This window comes from Tenrec ecaudatus, chromosome 14 (assembly GCF_050624435.1).
Source record: "Tenrec ecaudatus isolate mTenEca1 chromosome 14, mTenEca1.hap1, whole genome shotgun sequence".
Taxonomy (NCBI): domain Eukaryota; kingdom Metazoa; phylum Chordata; class Mammalia; order Afrosoricida; family Tenrecidae; genus Tenrec; species Tenrec ecaudatus.
The window spans coordinates 67,873,203-67,897,485 of NC_134543.1; the positions used below are offsets into that span (position 1 = coordinate 67,873,203).

A 24,283-nucleotide genomic window follows, 5' to 3' on the forward strand; every position below is an offset into this window, starting at 1 on the left:
CAGAACAAAAAATCTTACCATAGTGAATGAGGGGGTAGTGCAGAGTGGAGACCCAAAGCCCATTTTTAGGCCACTGGAGATCCCCTTGCAGAGGGGGGTCAGGGTGCATTGTAGCAATGATGAAACATACAATTTTCCTCTAGTTCCTAAATGCTTCCTCCTCCACTATCATGATCCCAATTCTACCTTACAAATCTGGCTACACGGGTACAGATGGGAACTGGAAACACAGGGAATCCAGGGCTGATGATCCCTTTCACGACCAGTGGTATGAATAGCGATACTGGGAAGGTGGGGGAAGGGCAGGTTGGAAAAGGGGAACCAATTACAAGGATCTGTATGTGACCTCCTCCCTGGGTGATGGACAACAGAAAAGTAAGTGAAGAGAGACTTTGGACAGGGCAAGATATTACAAAATAATAATTTATAAATTATCAAGGGTTCATTAGGGAGCGGGCAGTGGGTGGGGGATGGGAAAAAATGAGGACCTGATGCCAGGGACTTAAGTGGAGAGCAAATTTTTTGAGAAAGATGAGGTCAATGAATGTACAAATGTGCTTTGGACAATTGATGGATGTATGGATTGTGATAAGAGTTGTATGAGCCCCTAAAAAAACAATGTTTAAAAGAAAAAGAAACACACACAAAAAACATAGTCATCCAACATATCTAAGTACAAGTATATATGTTTTTAGCCATTTTGAACTTATCTGCTGTGTATTTCCTGTACCCTTTCCATGTCAGGCAACTAGAGCCTTCAGTTTTCAGGCCAATCCTGCCACTTTGGAGCCTTGCGTGGTTTCTGAGACAGACCACACAAAAATGCCTGCCTTTCATGGGTCCTTCTGGCAGTAATAACCAGGCTAGAACAGATGCACACAATAATTTTCAAGTCAAGTCCATTCGACTCCCCGTGGAGCTAGAGACCAGGGTCACTCTGGGAGGATGTAAGCTGCCACAGTGTTAAGACAGACAGTGAACGAGGGAGAGGATGGTGCCAACGTAAGCAAATAGAACACCAAAACATGCCTATCATTTTAAAGTATTGTCTTGATTCAACACTCCCTTAGCTGTTATAAATCTTTGGTTTCCAGCGTTATGACAAAATTGATTCTACCAGTTTCTGCTATTTTGGCAGGAGAAGTGTGTTTCTGGTGGAGAGGCAGGGAGGTCAAGAACATGAAGCTGCTTATATTGCCATTGAGTTCATCATTTTTTTCATATTCATCTTTTAAAGTGAACAGTAAGAAATCGATTTAACACAGTGCATACTAGTGGCATATTTCAAGTCATGATGAGTATTTTTAAAACAGCATCGTACTCTATGAGTCTTGAACTTACTATATCAAAGCATTTTTAAGATTAAGCTTAGGAAAGTCATCGCTGTTTCTAGCATCTCTATATCTTTGTAACATTAGTAAAAGGAAAGAGCTTAGGGAAACACATAGAAAGTATGGTTTGTTCCACAGACAACCCACCTGCATTATTTTTATTATATTTATTAATAAAATTCAAGTCATCCAAAGCTTCATTAATTTTATCTTGGAAAAGATAAATGAAATGTCGGTGCCAATAGGCATTGAGAAACAGTGGCTCCAAGGATATAGCCTAGTGAAAAAATATATATTCAATTAAAGTTGGTTTGTTATATAGAAGTTTCTTAACATAAAATTTTCAAACATTCTTGACCCAAATGGTTTAATAAATGTATTGTGTAACTTAATATCTCCCAATCTGACAAAAAAACCCTCGTTTCTTGTATTATTTGAAAATGTCAATAATTATTCCTATTTTCACAGTCCTATATGATATAGTAAATTATTCATTAGTCCAAGCTCTAGCATAAATTACTATACTCATGCTAATTGCAGGTAGGGGTAAAAGTGTCTAACGTTCCTATGATTGGACCAAACTTACTGCCTGCAGATCGCTCATGGCACTCTTCCACTTGCCCAGTTTCCTGTAGATAGCTCCACGCCTACAATATGAAAATGCAGAAGGTTCTCGCTTAGTATTTATTTCTTCAGTCAAAATCTCCACTTCAGATTTATAGTATTTAATCACTTCTAGAGGAAGATCACAGTCCATGAAATCAGTTAGTTCTATTTTGGGGTATTCTTTCACTTCAGTCTTTTCTTGGTGAGAAGATTCTTGTCTTGTCTTAACTTTCTCTTGTGTGGCTTTCTGTCGAACTTCAGGTGGAATCCACATGTTAAAAACCCATGTCAGAGGATCAATACTTCCTGGAATTCCTCCTTTCCTTCGGACAAAATCGTCAAAATCTAAATGTGATGGTAGACTGGGACACCGAATTTGACGCTCATACAAGGGAACTTTGAGCAGATATTTCTTCTGTTCACGAAGCATTCCAAGAGAAGATGATCTAGTTTAAAAAAGAGTGAGTCTTAATGGCAAAAATATAATTATCTTTATAACTACAAAATCAAGCCAACCACATAAAAGTTACTATTTTATTTGCTATTGTAAAAATAAAATTCCATGCTTCTTTTACACAACCAAATCTGCTTTTTGCTGGATGCTTGGTAAGGTTTATGGAAGCAGAAGGAACTGTTTGTAAAGATGCAGCATCCCCAAGAATACTGATATAATGGGATTACTGTTCCTTTCCGATTTAATTGAGGGTCTTTCCTTGTCTTTCTCCCCCAACAAAATGTATTACAATGGAGAAGTAAGGAGATAAACCTTGATGTGAGTGAGGAAGCAAGATAATGGCAGCGGAAATGTAAGAGAGACAAACTTAAGTAAGCAGAAAGATAAGCATCTTATCTATTTGCAACACAATTTCTGTTCAGCAACCTTTACTGTAGGGCCAATGCTGTCCTAACCAGAAGAGGTAGGTGGGTCATTTTACAAATATTTACTGAGTGTGCAGTATGAGAAAGTCCTAAACACGAGGGGGCGGGGGGGGGGGCTAGTAAAACGAAGGTTCATTTTCTTCCCTTTCCTTTTCTACTCTTTTAGGATAAACCACCAGTGGACACCCTGCCTAGAACACGTAACTTCATCATCCATTGTTCTGCTCTTGCTCTCCCATTCTCCACACGGCAGTCGGCATTATTTGTGAATTGTTTTGATTTTTTCAAATAACTATGAACCAGACCTCTTAATTCCCTCCAAGAACTTTTATAGTACTAGAATACAAATCAAAATTTGCCCACGCTTTAGTTAGACATGATGAGGCACTTGCATGTGGCATGCTTCCCACTGCTCTAGTCTCTATCCCTGTCCTCCAGCCATATCATCTGAGAGTGTGTCAGTCCAGGTCTTCTGACTGGTTGGCCCCTTCTCATTCACAATGCTAATCGAATGGTATCAGACATTTGTTCCTAAGGCCTTGCCTTCAGATTCATCTCTACCCTTCTGCAACTTGCTCTCGCTCTCTTAGAAAACTAATACGTTTCTATTACGCATGTTAGGCTGCGTTAGAGAAACAAAACCAGTGATGTGTGTGTGTGTGTGTGTGTGTGTGTGTGTAAAGAGAGAAATTTATATCAAGAAAATGCTTTGCAAAATTGTAGAAGCTAGTAAATCCAGTCCAGTTCAAATCCACAGGTCAGATCTTAAGCTGGAGGCATCTCCTGATTCCCAGAGTTAAAGTGATTCATGAGTTAGGAAAACAGGCAAATATATCAACTGGTAGGAAGACCACAGCCTGGTGGATGAACACAAGGTCAGCAACTTAGACATCAGGTCAGATGGCAAGCTGCTGGTTGCTCCCAGAGTCGGCAGGCAATATGGTGAGCCATTTGCTCAAGTCCGAAGAACTGGAGGACAACCGGCCAAATGCAGGATCCAGACTCAGCAAGAAGCAAACAAGCTCTCCACATAATTTACTTACATAAGAAGTAAGTCACACCCTCAAGGAATCATAATCAAGGCTGTGGTTTGAGTAAAGGGTTGCAACTGATTATTTAATCACAGATCTCACTGTGCTACTTTTTAAGCAGAGTGTTATTCAATTTGCATGTATTTGACTTTTCCCCCTTAACTTTGCTATTGATTGTGATCTGAGAAGACACTCTAGTATTTCATGATTTTTAAATTTATTCAAGCTTGTTTTTTGACCTATTATTTGTGGTCTATTATTGAAAATGTTTCATGTACACTGGAAAAGTAAATATGTTGCTGTGGTTTTGTGAAATGTGCTGCATATCTATGAGGTCAAGTTGGCTTACAGTATTTAGTTCTTCAGTGTCTTAGTTGAGCTTCTTTGTATTTGTTCTGTCCTTCAACAAAAGTGGTGTATTAAAATTTCCCACTATTATATGTCTACTTCTGCCTAAAATCTATTAGAGGGTCGATGTGTTTTAAGGCTCTTTCTTCGGATGCCTAGTGTCTTGTGGCTATGTCTCCCTGTTGGATTAATCCTTTAATCCTTCCCTGTCTCTTATGCTGGTTTTTGCCTCAAAGGCTATTTCATCACCAGTAATATTACCACTGCTGCTCTTTTTTCACCACCAGTATTACCACTGCTGCTACAAGCTGGATACATTTTTCTCATCTTTTGATTTTTAGTATATCTTTGTGTTTGTGACTAAGGTGTGTCTCTTGAAAACATCACCTTGATAAGCACTGTTTTCTAATCCATTATGTTACTCTCTGTGTCTTCATAGGATGAATCCATTTACATTCAGTATCATTATTCATAAGTGCAAATTTATTGTCTTCTCTCTGTTTCTCTCTCCCTAATGAAAATCCTTGCTGTACATGCTTTGAAATCCCATAACTTTGCTTAAATGATTTCAAAGACTATCATAAAAACAAGTATAAGTATTATTTATTTTTATATATCAATTACTTATAAGCATTTGCATGTAGATTTTTGAGTTGTTGCTATTAAATACCTTTATTACTATTAAAAACTTTTAAAAATTATATGCAAAAGTCCTTCTGGTTAGAGAAAGAAAATTGTCGTTCCTCTCAGAGTGACAGGCTCCTTCAGGAGTGTATCTTTCACCTACATGGATGACAAGGAAATCAATGTGTCAACTAGGCTTCCTTGTCGGTGTGTGGATATTATCCTACCACAGAGAGCACTGTACGTCAAGATGTTACTGTTATTGGTGGGTGCCACTGAGTTGGCTCTGACTTTTAGCGAGCATGCGTACAGCCAAGAGAAACACCACCACACTCTGTGCCTTCCTCTCAATTGTTCTTGTGTTTGAGCCTTGAAATATTCTTTATGACAATGAATGTGACACCATTCCACTTGAATCTGCCATTCCCAGCAAAGTAAACCATATGATTATCTGAAGCAAAATGGCCAATACCATCCCAACTCAGGACTGCCTATAATATTCATCTTTATGGGTTCGGTTTCATTTTGATGACTTCTACTTTTCCTAGAATCATACTTGGTGCATTTCATGTGCTGATTATTAATGGGTGTGTGCAGCTGTTTCCTCTCATTTTGATTTGTGCCTCATCAGTAATTGAGGATCGTGAAAGCTTGAGTCCATGCACAACATTACCTTATTGCAAAGAGGCGACTCTTCCTCAGTTATATTTGGAGTGCTTTCCAACCAGAGGGTTGCATCTTCTGGCACTAGATCTCACAATGTTTCCTTGCTAGTCATAACGTTATCAGTGGCTAATCCCTCAAGAATCAACAGGCTATTCATTCGTCATGGTCTCAAAGTGCATTGAAAGGTGTTCATGTTGGATTACGCTGCTAAGATTTTAAATGCCAGCGATAGAGCTTCCAGCAACTTAGCAACACGCAAGCTACCAAAGACAGACAAACTGACGGACAAGTTGCATTCTTAGGATGGAAATATAAAATTCCTTGGAGCAATTTTCCTGGTTGTTTCTTCATCAACAGTTTTCCATTTTTAAAAACTGTATGCCCTGCGAGAAAAATCTATCAAGATGGCCCCTTTGTGATCCTCCCCAAAACAGTCATCCTACCCTTCTGAGCTGACCTCTCTGACTCGAATTTATTTACTTGTTTTCATAGTTCAGTTGTATTTAAAGAGCTGTATACACATCACTACAATCTGTTCCAGTGCATCTCCCCTCTCCTGGTATTCGCCATTTGCTATCCAATTCCCCTCCACCTCCCCCAGCCGTCCCATCAATTATTGTCTCTAAACATCTGTGCTTTCTGTGTTTTACATGCAGGGAAACATATCAAAGACCAAAAAAAAAAAAAGATAAAAGGAAAGAGAAGACCACTGGCTATATTAAAATAAACCAGAAAGGAAAATCTCTTTTGAGAAACAAGAGAGAAATATTTAAACCAACAACAAATCCAGAATGGGTCAACAAAAAAATCAGCTGACAAGGTATCGTATTATACCATAGTTCCAGCCACCATAATCAAGTTTACAATAATTTCTGTCTCATAATAGGGGGATTTATGCCCATCAATTGTGGTAGAATGGGATCTGTTAGAGGCTTAACCCACATGGGTACTCTGCAGATGGCTTTGGGGCTCCTCCATAGCCTTCTAAAAATTGAGGGTTCACAATTGGGGCTCTGATACCTTTCCCTCCATTGTATTTGTATTTCTTTTTTTGTCTTCTTTGGATCACAGAGGTGGTGTGCTTTTTCCATGTGGACTTAGTTGATGTCATACTTAAAGGGCTGCTTGTTTAAATACAAACCTTTAAGACCCCAGATGCTTTTCTTATTGATAGCCAAGTACCATCTGCTTTCTTCACCACACTTTGCTGGATCACCCATATCTTCAGTGATCTCTTCATGAAGGTAAGTATTGAGCAAGGTCAGGTCACAAGAACTAAGTGTTCTTGGAGTGGAGGTAGATGTAGGAAGGAGCCCAGAATCTCTTCACTTGCCCATGGTTTACGTACAACTCTAGTTTACTTTGGTAATCTCATTATCTTTTTATAACAAACAACATTGTCAATCATGCTACTGGGGCATAAGACAAATTCATTTATAGCATCAATCATTTTACCTAATGGCATAAAACTTTGATACATTGGTAAAATAAGGTTATGCAAGTGTAACCCAACTGTGAACCTCAATCCATGAGTTGTTGCTTTGGACATTTTAATTCTTAAATGATTGAGCTCTGTGTACACTGACCACAGGGTTGGGACTGTATCACTGGTTCTCCATCTTCCTAATGCCGTGACCCTTTAATACAGTTCCTCATGTTGTGGTGACCCTCAACCATAAAATTATTTTCATTTCTACTTCATAACTGTAATTTTGCATAGCTGTAATTTTGTTATGAATCAGGCGACCCCTGTAAAAGGACTGTTCGACCCCCAAAGGGGTCGCGACCCACAGGTTGAGAACTGCTGGGCTAGGGAGAAATTTCTAGTAACATTCCTTAACAAGGGTAGATCTTTGCCTGTCAGATTAATACATGTCATATTAAAGCGAAGAGGGTATTAAGATTTGCTGGTTCTAGGTCACCTTTCATTAGACATCTGCTAACCTAGGGATCATGACCAAGACCTGACTTGAATTTAGAGGATCTAGCAAATTTCCTCCATAAAACACTGTTTTTATTGGACCTATTTAAAAGCATTTTGATAAGAGGCTAAAGCAAGTGTATTGCTGGGAGAATTTCTCTGCAGCCATCCACTGATTGCAGAGACTAGTTTTAAAACATTTTGTTTAAAATAAACCCATACGTATAAGAACTGAAAACTGGCAGCAATTCCCCAGCCCTTTAAGGGACAGTAAGTTAACAATAGTTAACACTCTTCCAGAACCAGCAAGTCTTTATAACAATAAAATGAACAAAGTATTTATGATTCTCTTAGCATCAGCTACATCTTTATCTACTTTCCAAAAGGGTCTAAGTTTAATGGATTCTATGTGATCTTAGGATATCAAAGGAAAGATAAAACCCAGGGCTGTTTTGAAAATTATTGAAAAACTTTAGAAAGTATTTTATACAATACTTCTATTATAGCAAAATTGAGTTTTGAACACTTAAACATCTGAAAATTGCTTTATGCTCTTCCATATTGTTAAGCTTTTTTGTAACTATTGCCTCTAAGTAAGGAAAAAAAAATGGGGGGGGGGGTCATTGATCCCTGAGAAGGGCTCACAGTAGACAACAGTATATCTATCTAGTTGGCTTTATTAATCAATGAAACAATCTAACATTTGAAAACAGATAAATGCTACTCTATTCCAATATTTTAATGTTTTATTTGTTTGGAACCTGAGTAGTTTTTCAGTTTTACATCACTTCAAAGAACTTGATAGATTTTCAAGTCTTTCCTGAAAAACTACTGTGCCATCCAGGAGATTTAGTCTTACTTCATGTTCTTAAGTCAGTCCCATTTCTAAATGATCTCTTTAGCCCTTCACGTGTTACTGTTCACTCTACTATTCATGTCACCATTCACACTACTCACTATTTAAAAGTAATTGTCCAATTAACTAAAAATTCAGTATATTTTCAGTGTTGAATACACTAGTTTTTCCAAGGAAATTATGTTCATGTCCAAAACTATATGATATAATATCAATATAATAAGTATTGATTAAACAAAACCTTGTTAGAATATTTGGAGGCTTGGAGAGCTCTTCATATATGTTCGCAAGTCTCTCAAGGGTCAGTGCTTTCTTCAGGTTTATCTTTTTTTTCTTGGGGTAAACAATGTAACTAATGCCAGCTTGTCTAGAAGCCTCAATGAGAGAGAGAGACATATTTCGTAAACTGTGTTTCTCCTGAAAATGTTGTAAGATGGTATCTATACTTTCTTTCACACTGATGGATACTTCAGGCTTATTTTTCTCCGCCATCAGGCGTTCCAGCGCCTTCGCTTTCTGAAACATCACCCTTTTGATATTGCTGTGGGTGTCATCATAGATGAGTAATGGAGCCATGGTCTCCTTCTTCATCAATTCAATTGCAGATTTAGCTCTCTTTTAAGGAAATATGGAAATAAAACATATGCAATCACTTTAGTTTTATTTAAATTAATTCATTTACAAAATTACTGTTATTACTATCATTTTATTGAAGCATTTTTAACTCACTCATTAAGATTATTTAAAAAGTCAGCTTATAAAGTTAATGGACTATTTGAATCAAAGCACTATGTTGAATTTATCATATGACATTTCATTGAGAACATCAAAACCACACTATAAAGTTTACATGAATTAACCATGATTTTCTATATTCTTAACTGAAAGAGAATGGGCTATATATATTCAGAAATAGTACATGCTGGTGGCACTGTGAGTTATTTGTTATGGCTTTCAAGTGGCCCAGAAGCCACGTATGAACTACTCTGGCCACACAAGCAAGGGTGCCAGAGAATCTGACACCACATCTACTCAAGGATGATTTCTGAGGCAGAGGTCATACATGTGGCAAATCTGCATCCTTCTTCTCTTATTCATGATATTGTCAATATTCTTCACTTACATAGTTCAAATGCATTAATTCTTCTTTGGTCTTTCTTATTCCATGTTCACCTTTCACCGGCATACGAGGGGATTGAAAATGCCATGGCTTGGGTCAAGTACACCTTAGTCCACTAAGTCACAGTCTTGTTTATCAATACTAAAAAGGTCTAGTGCAGCAGATTTACCCAATGCAGAGTGTCTTTTGATCTCTTTACTGCTGCTTCCATGAGCATTGATTGTGGACCCAAGTAAGACAAAATCCTTGACAACTTCAAACTCTTCTCATCTTGTTTACATTGAGTTATAATCCATACAGAAGCGTGTAGTCCATGATCTTCATCAGCAAGTGCTTCAACTTCTCCTTACTTTCAGCAAGCAAGGTTTTGTCATCTGCATATTGCAGGTTATTAATAAACCTTCTTCCTATCCTGATACCACATTTTTCTTTATATAACCCAATTTCCCAAAGGGACAGGTGGGAATCATAATGATGGATGAAAACTATTGAAAGTACTATTGACTAACAAAAAACAAAACAGGTATGTTTTGGGAGAATTACATCTAGAATGTTCCTTCGAAGCAAGGATGGCAAGACTTTATCTCACATACTTTGGATATGTTGTCAGGAGATACCAGTCCCTGGCAAAGGACATCATAATTGGTGAAGTAGAAGAGCAGCAAAAAAAAAGAGGAAGACCATTGATAAGACGGATTTACATAGTGGCTGAAAAACTGGGCTCAAACGTTAGAGTACTTGGGAGGATGGCTCCGCTCTAGACAATGTTTCATTTCGCTCTGTTGTACACAGGGTCGCTATGGGTCAGAAATGACTCAACAGCATCACAGTTCAAAGCAAGCGGCAAGTAAGCAAGAATGAAACACTGCCCACCCTCACAATGGTTATGTTTCAACTCATTGTTGCATCTATGGTGTCACTCCATCTTGTCAATGACCTTTCTCTTTTCTTACTGTCCCTCTACGCAGCACAACGTCCCTCTCTACATTCTTTTCTCCTATAATAACACATTCACAGAGTGTCAGACTAAGCCTCACTATCCTTGCTCACAAGGAACATTCTGACTGTACTTCTTTCAAGACAAATTTGCTCATTGTTTGGTAGTCCATGATAGGCTCAATATTCTTCGACAATACAATAATTCGAATGCATCAATTCTTCTCCACACTTACTTTTTAGGTAACATTCATTTGAGGCGATTGAAATGCCATGTCCTGGGGTCAGGGACATCATAACTCTTCAACACTTTAAAGGATCCTGTGCAGCAGATTCTGGACTGCTGCCTACATTAATACGGACTATGGAACCAAGTCAACTGAAAAATTTGGTAAATTAAATATTCTCTCTGTTTATCATGATGTCATCTATTGGTTCAATTTGGAAGATGTTTGTTTACTTGGAGTTGCAAGGCTTCATTAGCAAACGCTTCAAGTTCTCTTCACTTTCAGCAAGCATGGTTGTGTCATCGGTATCTAGAAGGTTGTCAAAGAGTTGTACTCCAATCCTGACACTCTATTTCCCTTCCTATGGGCCAGTTTCTCAGATTGTTTGCTCGGCATACAGATTGGATAAAATTAGTGAAAGTATACAATCCTAACACACACCTTTTCTGATTTTAATATATGCTGTATCCCCTTGTAGTGTATGAATAACTACCACTTGCTCTGTGTACAGATTCTACATGAGCATAATTAAGTGTTCTGGTACTTCATTCTTTGTAATGTTATCCACAGTTTGTTACAATATACACAGTTGAATGACTGCATAGTCAATCAAGATCTATCAGAGATCAGCAATGATATCCCTGTTCCATATCCTCTTCTAAACCCAGCTTGAATTTCTGGCAGGTCCCTATCAATGTTTTTCTGCAACCATTTTTAAATTCAGGGGAAAAAATTACTTGCATATGATACTAAAGATATTGTTCAATGATCTCCACATTCTGCTGGATCACCATTCTTTGGAACGGACACAAATCTCTTCCCATCGACTGGTCAGATATCTCTTTCAAATTCTTTGGCATAGACTCGGGAGTCCTTCCAGTGTTTCCGTAGATTATTTAAGCATCTCAGTTGGTATTCGGTCATTTCCAGGAGCCTTGTTTTCCACTGATGTCTTCAGTGCAGCTTGAATTTCTTCCTCAGGTACCATCAGTTCTTGATCATATGCTAACACTTGAACTTGTTCAATGTGACTGTTTCTTTTGCTATGGTGACTCTGTATTACCTCCATGTTCTTTTGATGTTAAAACGAGCCCTGGTGGCATAATGGGTTATACCTTGAGCTGCTAATCGTAAGGTCAGCAGTTGGAAACCACTGATTGACTTCTCAGGAGCAAGATGAGGCTTTCTACTCCGTAAAAATTTGCAGTCCCAGAAACTCATGTAGGCATGTCTCCTCTGACCTATAGGGTTGGGATGAGTTGGAATTGGCTCAATGGTAGTGAGTTTGAGTGTCATTCAATACTTTGCCCGTGACATCTTTCAATAATGCAACTTGAGACTTGCATTTTTCTTTAATTTTTTCAGCATGAGATAAGCTGAATATGTTCTTCCTTTCTGTTTTTCTAATAACAGGCCTTTGTTCATTTCATTATAATTCTTTTCCCTTTGAAATGTTTTGTTCAGCTCTTTTACTTGATCATTTATTTAATTTGTTTTAGCTACTCTGTGTTTAAGAGCTAGTTTCAGAGTTTCTTCTGACATCTACTTTGCTTTTCTTTCTATTTGCCTCTCAGTGGCCCTTTGCTTTCTTTGTGTGTAATGGTTTGATATTATCCTCAGGCCTTCAGTGCAGCACATCTCTTCGTGTGATGTTCTCTAAATTCAAGTGGGATAGAAACAGAGTGCAAATTTGGTTTCATGGTCCTGCTTTAATTTTCTGCAGCTTCAACATCAACTTGAATATAAACAATTGATGATTTGTTTCACAGTCATCCACTGACCTTGTTTGGGCTGATAATATAGAGTTTCTCCATTGTATTTCCTCACAGATGTCATTAATTTTATTCTTGTGGGTTCCATATGGTGAGGTCTTCATGTATAGTCAACATTTACATTGTTTAAAGAGATTTTGACAGTGAAGAAGTGATTCGTGTGATGCTGTTCCTCTTGAATTTGCCATTCTCAGCACAGTAAGTCAATATCAGTTCATTTCAGGTCACTAATATCTAGACAAGGGTCCTCAAACTTTTTAAACAGGGGGCCAGTTCACTGTCCCTCAGACCCGTTGGAAGGCCTGACTAGTTTTAAAAAAAAACTATGAACAAATTCCTATGCACACTGTCCATATCTTATTTTGAAGTAAAAAACAAAATGGGGCAAAAACACCCAGTGGCCTGCATAAATGCCCTCAGTGGGCCGCATGTGGCCCTCAGGCTGTAGTTTGAAGACCCCTGGTCTAGGATATCATTCCTTATGCATTCCCCTTAAACTTTTGATGATTTCCAATTTTCCTAGATTTATATTTCATACATTACACATTCCAATGATTAATGTTTGTAGTGGTTTCTTCTCAAGTAGAGCCATCCCTCATCGACAAAGGAACAGCCCCAAAGCTTGGCTCCATCTGCATCACTGACGCTGACTGTTTGAGGAAGCAGCTCTTCCCAGGTCCTGTTTTGAGTGCCTTCAAACCTGGAGAGCTTTGCTCCTGGCAGCGTGGCAACACTCCCCTGCTGGTCATAAAGTTTTCAGTAGCTAATTTTTTCAGAAGTAGACCACCCCTTCTAGAGTTTGAGTCAATTAATATAGCCTTTCTATCCATAATTCCTTATGTGATATATTATAACTCTGGATTCTGAATGCCTGTGTCTACATTCCCATTTTGGAGGGCATTCTCTACTGATGGACAGGATATGGTGGCATTAAGATATGACCTCAGTCGAGGATGTGAACCAAGCCACACCCTTTGTTACCTTGGGGACCTCTCTGACATTACCTCAGTAGAGCGTGTAATTGAAACCCCTCTTTTGTTTTCATGGGATGGGGTAAATATATCGGTACCACCAGATGGTTCTAACACACATTGCATCACCTGGAAAACTGGACTTCTCTTTCCTGATGGAGCCTTGGTAAAAGTCCTGCAGTGGCTTTTGGCCATTTTGGGCTCTATCTCTGGACTCTGCATTTAGCTCTCCTTTTCCTGACTGAACAGCACCCAAGAGGGAGACATTGTCTCCAAGTTGAGTGAGTTTCTGTGGGACAATTGCAGAGAATCAAAGAACCCAGGGACAGGAGAGAATATGTTCAAGGAAGAATGAGGGCGGGATGAAGCAGAATAGCATCTAGGAAGAGTTGGACATGTAGGGCATCTTTAATCTATAATCCCTTGGGACTAGTTTGGTATTAATTCTTACAAAAGTAATAATCACCACACTTCATTCTTCCTTGTCTGGTAATAGTACGGAAGCTCCACAGAAACATGCTCACCAAGAGAGACTGTGCTGGTGATCAAAATACCATGGCATAGCTTCCAGCCTCACAGCAATATGGACGTTCCCTCAAGGCAGCCGGCTGGCAGAGGAGCGTTAAGTATAATTACCGAAGCATCTCACTTTCTAAACTTCCCAACCTCACAGGGGCCACCAAATACAAACCTAAATTTAACTTGTAACTGCCTCAGGATGAATCAAACGACTATACCATTTTAGAAAATCAATCAAAAGACACATTTCTTTTGGATAATAAAAACTGAACATTTTAATACCTTTGAGCATGATAATCCTGGGCTGCTTACACATTGTTGGATGTCTTGATATGACACAGATGTTGTTAGAAATGAATACTGTAAAATAAACAAAATGATAAAACTATTTGGCAAACTAATATATCATGATAACTGGCTACTGATAACTACATAGATGAATTAAATAAAATATAAAAATCCTTGCTGATGTGTAAGTTCTTTCTCTCTCTTTCTTTTAATCATTTTATTGGGGGCTTTACAATTCTTATCACAATCCATACATGCATCCAATGTGTCAAGAACATATGTACATTTGTTGCCGTCATCATTCTCAAAACATTTGCCTTCTACTTGAGTCCTTAATATCTGCTGCTCATTTTCTTCCTACCTCATGAACCCTTCATCATTCATAAATTATTATTATTTTGTCATATGTTACACTGTCCGATGTCTCCCCCTGCCTTCTATTCTGCTGTCTGTCCCCCAGGTAGGAGGCTATACATAGATTCTTGTAATAAGTTCCCTCTTTCTACCCCACATTCTCTCCACCCTCCAGGCATCGCCACTCTCACCACTGGTCCTGAACAAGTCATCTGTTCTGGATTCCTTGTGTTTCCATTTGCTATATGTACCTATGTACATCCTCTGGTCTAGTCAGATTTGAAAGGTAGAATTGGGATCATGATAGTGGGGTGGGGAGGAAACGTTTAAGAACTAGAGGAAAGTTATATATTTCGTCATTGCTACTCTGCACCCTGACTGGTTCATCTCCTCCCTACAACCCTTCAGTGAGGGGGTGTCTGGTTGGCTACCAATGGGCTTTGAGTCTCCACTTTGCACTCACCCACATTTACAGTGATATGATTTTTTGTTCTTTGATGCCTGATACCTGATCTTCAACACCTCATGATCACACAGGCTGCTGTGTTTCTTCCATGTGGGCTTTGTTGCTTCTGAACTAGATGGGCATTTGTTTACCTTCAAGCCTTTAAGACCCCAGATGCTATATCTTTTGATAGCCGGGCACCATTAGCTTTCTTCACCACATTTGCTTATGCACACGATTTGTCTCCACTGATCGTATCAGGAAAGTGGGAAGCCACTGATATGATTCTTAGTTCTTTGATGTCTGATAAAGGATCCCTTCGACACCTCATGATCACACAGGCTGGTGTGCTTCTTCCATGTGGACTTTGATGCTTCTCAGCTAGATGGCCACTTGTTTATCTTCAAGCCTTTAATACCCCAGATGCTATATCTTTTGATAACCAGGCACCGTCATCTTCTTCACCACATCTGCTTATGCACACATTTTTCTTCAGCAATCATGTCAGGAAGGTGTGCCAATTTAATAGAACAACATGTTCTTGCATTGAGTAAGTGCTTGAGTGGAGGCCCAATGTCCATCAGCTGCCTTAATACTAAACCTATAAATATATGCACATAGATCTGTTTCCCCAGACTCTTATATAAATATTTTTGCATATGTACATTCCAGTCTTTAGAACTCTATAAATACCCTTTGTCACCTAGTTCTTTCCTCTATTTCCTTTTACTTTCCTCTTATCCCACTATCATGCTCAGCCTTCATTTGGGTTTCAGTAATTTTTCTTGGTTACCTTGCCCTTGCTGAATCCCCACCAGGAACTCTCACGCCCTCCCTGCTACTCATTTTGGATCACTTATTGCTACCCTACCCCTGGGTTGGTCAGCACCACCTTCTTGCCCCCTCCTGCCCCTCTCCTGTGTCCCCCTGAAACCACTGATCCCGTTGTTTTCTCCTCCTGACTATTCATCCAGTCTATCTTATCTAAATAGATCTGTAGAAATAATAATATGCACTAAAAATCAAGTCATAGAAATATAGGAAATGAGTGAGAACACAGCAATGACAACAAAAAAAGGAAACCAATTACCCTTAGAAGAATAAATTAATTAAAAGAAAAACATTTTTTTAAAGAAAAACCTGTAAATAGATCAAGGTCTGATTTTTGATCTCTATATGTGTCCTTCAGTCAGGTCCAATAGGGTACCATGTTTTGGCCCCAGAGTCTGTCCTTTGTACTCCCTCGGGGGAGCCGTCCTCTGCTCCCATGGTTGCTCCGCTGCACGCTTATAGTGATTTGCCTCAGTGTCACAGGGTCAGTCTAGGCCAGTCCCAACCCTGAGTCTCCAATGTTGTTCCCCTTAGGGCCCTGGACCATCAAGGGACAGCGTGTCTCATAGTGGGATCAGCCATATTGTCGACTCTGTCCATTGGCTACTCAGAACGGGGATATCGTCCTACAAGCCTGATGGGCCAAGATGTGCTCCACTCTCTCTTCCTCCCCCTTCATTTGCTCACATGTACTCTGATCAAACATGCCTCTTTCCCCTAGCTGCAGCTTCAGTGCCGTCCTCTCAAGTAAGTTCTTCTGGGGTGAGAAGCATTCGGCCACGTAGTTTCTATGGGGGCCGAGCCCTCAGGCCCCTTCACTGCCTCCCCCCTCCTTGGCGGCACACTGCATTCATCTGGCACTGGCTTTATATCTGGTCCCTCTTTCCCTGTGGAGACACACACAAACAATACCCTCCCCTTGGGTGGGTCAGTGCCCAATTCCCCCATCACAGAGATGTAAGTTCTTACTGACTTTGAATGTCATTAACTAGATAGAAGCAAATATTAAAATCCATCAATTGATTTAGAAAAACCTATAATAATGGAAATACCCAAGACTGCCCTACCAGAACCTGGGACAAATCCTGACCTCTAGAAAGTCACCTCGAATCATGAGAACTTTCCATGTTGAGTTCCAGAGGGCCACACAGATATTAACATTTCCTATGAGAGCTAAGATACTATGAGTTAGGAGGTACTACTATGTGGAAAGAGTAGAAAACATAAAGGAAAATGCCATCTTCCATGCCCTCAAAGAGTATAAAGGCAGAAACATACTTAAGGAATATAGTGTGAATTATCAATGGAAAATATACACCATGCTTCTTAAAGTGGCGGTGAGGGGGGATAAGTGAGAAGAAGAAGGCCACCAACAGACAGACGGACACCGTGGCTACAGTAATGCGCTCCGACATGGGGCAGCTCTGACGATTGCCCAGGAACGTGCTGTGCTTCGCTCTGCTGTGCACGGGTCACCGTGGGCCTCAACCGGCTGGATGGCACTTAGCGTCAATCAAATGGCATCCAACGGGGAAAAGGAAAATTTGGAAGCATAAGGTCAATGTTTTCTCTTAAGATTCACTTCCGTTTCCATAATTCATACAAACTTTGTTTCTTTTTGTTGGGTCCCCACCCCCATCCATCCCTTCTCTCTGTCCCCACCCTGTCCCTGGACTCATAACCACCAAAACCCTGTCTGTCAGTGTGTATTAAATACGCTGTAAGATTGACTGAGCTTGTCAAACATATAATCTCGAGTGTTGTCCATGCTTATGGTGTCTAAGAGAGTTATTATTGTTTTTTATTGATGCATACAACGTCATAGTATTAATGTACCAGAGTTTGTTTATCCATTCCTCCATAGTTGGTTTTTTTTTATTGTTTTCATGTTTTAACTATTATGGAAACTGCTGCCATATACATAAGTATACACACATGTCTGTTCATGTTGCATTCCTAACTCCTTTTGGGTATATGCTCAATAGAGAGATTGCTGGGTCACAAAGTACTTGTATTTGCATTTGATTAAGGAAGTGGATGCAAATTTCCACAGTGGTTGTACAATTCCACAATCCCACCAGCAATGTAGAAATGTTCCTACCATATATACTCGAGTATAAGTCGACCCGAATATCAGCCAAGGCACCGAATTTTACCACAAAAAACTACATTAAAAAATGTGCTGAAAGTGGACATTGGGCCTCCTTACATGAATTCCCTCAATACAAGAGCACCTTGGTCAGCTAAAAAATAATTCCATGATACCCACCTTCCCAACATGATCGTTGAAGACAGACGTATGCATAAGCAAGGGTGACGAAGAAAGCTGATGGTGCTCGGCTATCAAAAGATATAGCGTCTGGGGTCTTAAAGGTTTGAAGTCAAACAAGCAGCCATCTATCTCAGAAGCAACAAAGCCCACAGAGAAGAAACACACAAGCCTAAGTGAACACCAGGTGTTGAAGGGATCAGGTAGCAGACACCAAAGAACAAAAACCATCATTGTGTGATCACCTTCCCACATAAAAGCTGAAGACAAATGTGAGCATAAGTAAGTGTGGTGAAGAAGGCTGATGGTGCCCGGCTATCAAGAGATATAGCATCTGGGGACTTAAAGGCTTGAGAGCAAACAAGCAGCCATCTAGCCCAGAAGCAACAAAGCCCACATGGAAGCAGCACACCAACATGTGTGATAGTGAAGGGCCGAGGGGACCAGGTTTCAAGCACCAAAGGCAGGGGGAAAAATCATCTCATCGTGAATGAGGGGCATGCATGATGGGAACCCAATGCCCACCTGTAGACAACTGGACATCGCTTGAAGAGGGGGAGTGGGGAGGAGATGAATCACTCAGAGTTCAGTGTAGCAATAATGAAACTCACAACCTTCCTCTAAACTTAAACGCTTCCTCCCCCCAACTAACATGATCCCAATTCTACCTTGCAAACCCGGTTAGACCACAGGATGCACAGTGGTACAGTTAGGATCTGGAAACACAGGGAATCTAGGACAGATGAACCCCTCAGGACCAATGGTGAGAGTAGCGATACCCCAGGAGGGAACAGGGGTAAGAAAGGGGAAACCAATCTCAGGGATCTACATATAACTTCCTCTCTGGGGGATGGGCAAGAGGAAAGGGGTGAAGGGAGACACTGGGCAGTGTAATATGATAAAGTAATAATTTTTAAATTATTAAGGGTTCATGAGGGAGGGGGAGCAGGGAGGAAGAAGGAGGGTAAAAAGGAAAATGAGGAGCTAATTCCAGGAACCCAAGCAGAAGGCGAATTTTGAGAATGATGAGGGCAACGAATGTATAAGTGTGCTTTTCACAATTGATGTATGTATGGATTGTGATAAGAGTTGTAGGAGCCCCAATAAAATTATTATTTTAAATGTGCTGAAAATCTTGGCTTATACATGAGTATACACAGTATCTCTCCAAATAGTCTCTAGCATTTGTTATTTTCTGTTAGGATGAAGTCCATTTTGAAAGGAGGAAACCTAGATAGACCAGGTGGAGAGGTGGCATCAGAGCTGGCCTACAAAAGGTAATGCTTTTTGTTTGTTTGTTTGTTTGCAGTAATATTCATAGACTGTGAAGGGCTTAAGAACACGTCACCCAAATGAACAGCATGACAAACATGTCAAGCAGAAAGAAGTATCAGCATTCTGGGGATTTTAATCTAGAAGGATCCGATAGAGAGAGAATACAGGGTTTATAGAGGTTACATGGAAGTAAAAGTATAATCTGGGGTTATACTTATAATAGAAAATTGAGTTGGGGTCAGACCATGAGGCTTAGGTAAGTATTCTGACTCAATTTGGTGGTGGTGGTGTTAGGTATCATCAAGTTGGTTTCAAACCATAGGGACTCTCCCCTATGCAGAACACAAACGGCCTGGTCCTGCGACATCTTCATAATTGTTTCTAGGTTTGAGTCTCAACGTTGCAGACACTATGTCAATGAATCTCCTTGAAGGTCTTCCTCTTTGTCACTGCCCAGCTACTTTACCAAGGATGATGTGCTTCTCCAGGAACTGGTCTCTCTTGATAACATGTCCAAGGTCTGTACGATGAAGTCTTGTCAACCTTGCCTCTAAGGAGCACTCTGACCGTACTTCCTCCAAAACAGATTTGTTTGGCCTATTGGCGGCCCATGGTACTTTCAATATACTTCCCCAGCACCACACTTAAAATGAATTGATTCTTTTTTTTAATCGTTTTACTAGGTGCTCATACAACTCTTATCACAATCCATACATACATCAATTATGTAAAGCACATTTGTATATTCATTGCCCTCATCATTCTCAAAACATTTGATCTCCATCTAAGGCCCTGGAATCATCTCCTCATTTTTATCCCTCCCTCCCCGCTCCCCCTCCCTCATGAGCCCTTGATAATTTATAAATTATTATTTTGTCATATCTTGCCCTGTCTAATATCTCCCTTCGCCCACTTTTCTGTTGTCGGTCCCCCAGGGAGGAAGTCACATATAGATCCTTATAATTCCTTTCAAACCCACCCTCCCAGTATCGCCACTCACACCACTGGGGATGATCCTGAAGAGATCAACTGCCCTGGATTCCCTGTGTTTCCAGTTCCTATCTGTACCAGTGTACATCGTCTGGTCTAGCCAGATTTGTAAGGTAGAATTGAGATCATGATAGTGGAGGAGGAGGACGCATTTAGGAACTAGAGGAAAGTTGTATGTTTCATTGTTGCTACATCGCACCCTGACTGGCTCATCTCCTCCCTAGACCCTTCTGTAAGGGGATGTCCAGTGGCCTACAGATGGGTTTTGGGTCTCCACTCTGCACTCCCTGTCTCATTCACTATGATAAGATTTTTTGTTCTGATGATGCCTGATACCTGATCCCTTCCACACCTTGTGATCGCACAGGCTGGTGTGCTTCATCCATGTGGGCTTTGTTGCTTCTCAGCTAGATGGCCACTTGTTTACCTTCAAGCCTTTAAGACCCCAGATGCTATATCTTTTGATAGCCGGGTACAATCAGATTTCCTCACCACATTTGCTTGTTCACCCACTTTGTCTTCAGCAGTTGTATCAGGAAGGTGAGCATCATAGAATGCCAATTTAATAGAAGAAAGTATTCTTGCATTGAGGGAGTACTTGAGTGGATGCCCAATGTCCTTCTGCTACTTTAATACTAACCCTATACATATTGCATGTAGATCTATTTCCCCATCCTCATATATAAATGTATTTGCATATGTACATGCCTTTATTTAGACCTCTATAAATGCCTTTTGCCTCCTAGCTCATTCCTCTATTTCCTTTGACTCTCTTCTTGTCCTACTATCATGCTCAGTCTTCATTTGGGTTTCAGAAATTCCTCTTGGTTACATTACCCTTGATCACACTCTACCAGGCCTCCTACACCCTCCTCACCACCTATTTGGATCACTTGTTGTTCCCTTGTCCCTGGGTTTCAATCTTCCTTATTCAATGTCCAATTTTCACATGCAGATAAGGTAGTTGAAAATACTATGGCATGGGAAAGGTGCACCTTAGTCCTCAAATTCACATCCTTGTTTTTCAATATTTAAAGAGGTCTAATGGAGATTTACCAAATGCCATGCATCTTTTGATATCTTGATTGCTTCTTTCATGAGCATTCATTGTAGATTCAAGTAAGACAAAAATCCTTGACAACTTTAACCTCTTCTTCATGTATCATGATGTTACTTATTGGTACATTTGTAAGGATTTGGGTCTTCCTTACATTGAGTGGTAATCCATAATGAAGGCTGCAGTCTTGATCTTCATCGGCAAGTGCTTCAAATTAACCTTTTTCAGCAAGCAAAATTCTGTCTTCTGCATATCACAGCCTTTCTACAAACCTGATTCCACATTCTTCTTCATAGAATCCAACTATTCTGATTATTTTCTCAGCATACAGATTTAATAAGTATGGTGAAAGGTATAATACTGATTCACATCTTTCCTGATTTTACACCATACAATATTCCCTTATTCTGTTCACACAACTGCCTCTTGATCCATGTACAGATTCCAAATTAGCACAATTGGAATTCCCATTCTTCTCAAGGTTATCCACAGTTTACTATGATCCACACAGCCAAATGCCATGGCATAATCCATGAAACACAACTAAACATCTTTCTGGTATTCTCAGCTTTGAGCCAAGATCCATCTAACATCAACGATACTGTCTCTGGTCCATTTACCTTAGCTAATCTAAGATTAAGTGTGAGTTTTAGAGTCCCTTCTGACATCCACTTTTATCCTTTCTCGCTCTCCTATCTTTTTACTGACCTTTTCCTCTCTTCAAGAGTGATGTTCTGAGGCCCTCCCACAGCTCATCAGGTCTCCTGTCATTAACGCTAAATGCATCAAATTTGTTCTTATTATGTTCTCAAACATCAAGTGTGATAGACTCAAGGACAAATTTTGGCTCTAGTGAACTTGTCTTATCTCCAGCTTCAACCTAAACTTACATATGACCAATTGTAATCCACAGCCAGTACCGGCCTTGTTTTAGCAGCTAATATTGAGCTTCTGCATCATCTCTTCCCCTAGATGTTGCCAACTTGATTTCTGTGTGTTCCACCTGGAGAAGTCTCGTCGTATGGTTGCCTTTTGTGTTGCTGAATGATGCATTTGCTATGAACAAGTCATTGGTCTTGCAAAATTCTATCATAGGATCTCTACGTTCATTTCTATCACCAAGACTATATTTCCCAACTACAGTTCCTTCCTGTTTGTTTCCAACTTTTGAATTTAATCACCAACATTTACCAAAGCATCTTGATTGCATGTTTGATCAATTTCTGCCTGAAGACATTAATAGAATTCTTCAATTTGTCTATCATTAGTTTTATGATTGTTGCATAGATTTGAATAATAGTTGTATTGATTAAGATTTCCTTGAAGCTGGCAGATATAATCCTATCACAGACAACATTGTACTTCAAGAAAGATCTTGAAATATCCTTTTGACGATTAATGCAAAGCCATTCCTCTTGATTGCGTTATTCCTGACTTGGTGACCCATATGATTTTCGGATTCCAAATGGCCATTACTAGTGCATTTCAGCACACTAATTCTTAGGATATCAATTGTTATGTGTTCATTTTGTTTTTGATGGCTTCCAATTTTCCTAGATTCAGACTTCATACAAGACCCCGTTGTTAGTAGATTCTGCAGCTATTTCTTCTCCCCCATCAGTAAATGAAGATGCAAACGGCTCTATTCCCACAGGCTGCACACCGCTCACATTACCACAGTTGACTACGCTGAGAAAGCAGCTCCTCCTTAGTCACATTTTGTGTGCTCATTCTCTGGCACTATCTCTGGAGTGTCCTGTTTCCATATGGTTTTCATCAGCTACTTCCGATGAAGTGGGGAGTTGCTTCCTTCTTTATAGTCTGTTCTTAGTCTGGAGGCTCCATTGAAACCTTTCACTTTAGGTGACCCTGCTGGCACTTGAAACACCAGTGACATAGCTTATAGCAACACACAAGCCACCACAGTAGGACAAACTGACAGACAAGTGGTGGGACTTTCTATGATAGGTTGTGTTATTTATTAAGTATTGTTCAGAGATGAATGGCATAATCATAGTGTGTCTTAGTAATGATGCACTGGGTATTACAGAGGATCATTTGGAAGAAGCAGCTACTAGAAATAGGAATATTTAATAAATCAATTAAGTAGTTGTATTAAATTAGTCTAGAAAGATACAAACGGAAACAAAACTAGAAAATTCACATTGTTGAGTGGCAGTCACTCTGCCAGGGACTGCAGATACAACAGTGAGGCCGGGTGGTATGAGCCGGGACACTGAAGAATAATGGTATCAAACACACAGAAGGACAAATACTTGGTAAGTTCGATAAAGGAGTAGCAAAAAAGGGCCTATCAAAATGATTATTGCTTCAAAATTTTTAGCAGATTGGATGGGGCGGCAAAGAAGGAGGCTTAGGGGTATTTTTAACTTGGCATACTGATTAGAATTGGAGTTAGATTACTTTCAGGGCACTAAGACGCTCTACCAAATGCACTCAACACCCTAGCATATCACCAAGAGTAGCAGAGAGCTCAAGGTAATGACAAGTGAAAAAGAAAATCATGTCCTGCTTCTCACTGTTAATGTTTGGGATACTTTCTAAGCTAGTTTTTTATATGAATTTCAGACCTCTAGGCATCTAAAACTCACATCTTGTTTCTCTCCAATTTTGTTTGTTATTTGATTGTCTTACTTGGTTACACTGGGGCTGTAAGGGCATAATGGTGACTCGCTGGGCTCCAATCTGCAAAGTCAGCAGTTCAAAACCACCAGCCATGCCTCAGGAGAAAGATGGGGCTTTTTACTCCTGTAAAGAGTTGCAGTCCCAGGAAACCCATGGGCAGTTCTCATCTGTCTTGTAGGTTGCTATGAATCAGCAATGAATTGATAGCTGTGAGTATGGATGACTTGTGACAATAAAGTCACGAGTGTGAGTCTAAAGAAAACTAGGGCATTTTCCTCTGCTTTATGGTCACAATCACTTTCCCACATTAGTCAAGTGATT

The 24,283-nt window shown here is 39.8% G+C and overlaps 1 protein-coding gene across 1 annotated transcript in view; it reads right to left on the reverse strand.

The window, feature by feature from the left end:
* Positions 1-24,283, reverse strand: part of TTC6 (tetratricopeptide repeat domain 6) — a 233,729-nt gene that overhangs the window by 78,222 nt on the left and 131,224 nt on the right. The window contains exons 6-8 of the mRNA XM_075532209.1: positions 8,504-8,877; positions 1,918-2,383; positions 1,479-1,608 (exon numbers count right to left, since the gene is read on the reverse strand). Of these exons, the coding sequence (XP_075388324.1) occupies positions 1,479-1,608; positions 1,918-2,383; positions 8,504-8,877 (970 nt within the window). The remainder of the gene's footprint in view (positions 1-1,478; positions 1,609-1,917; positions 2,384-8,503; positions 8,878-24,283) is intronic.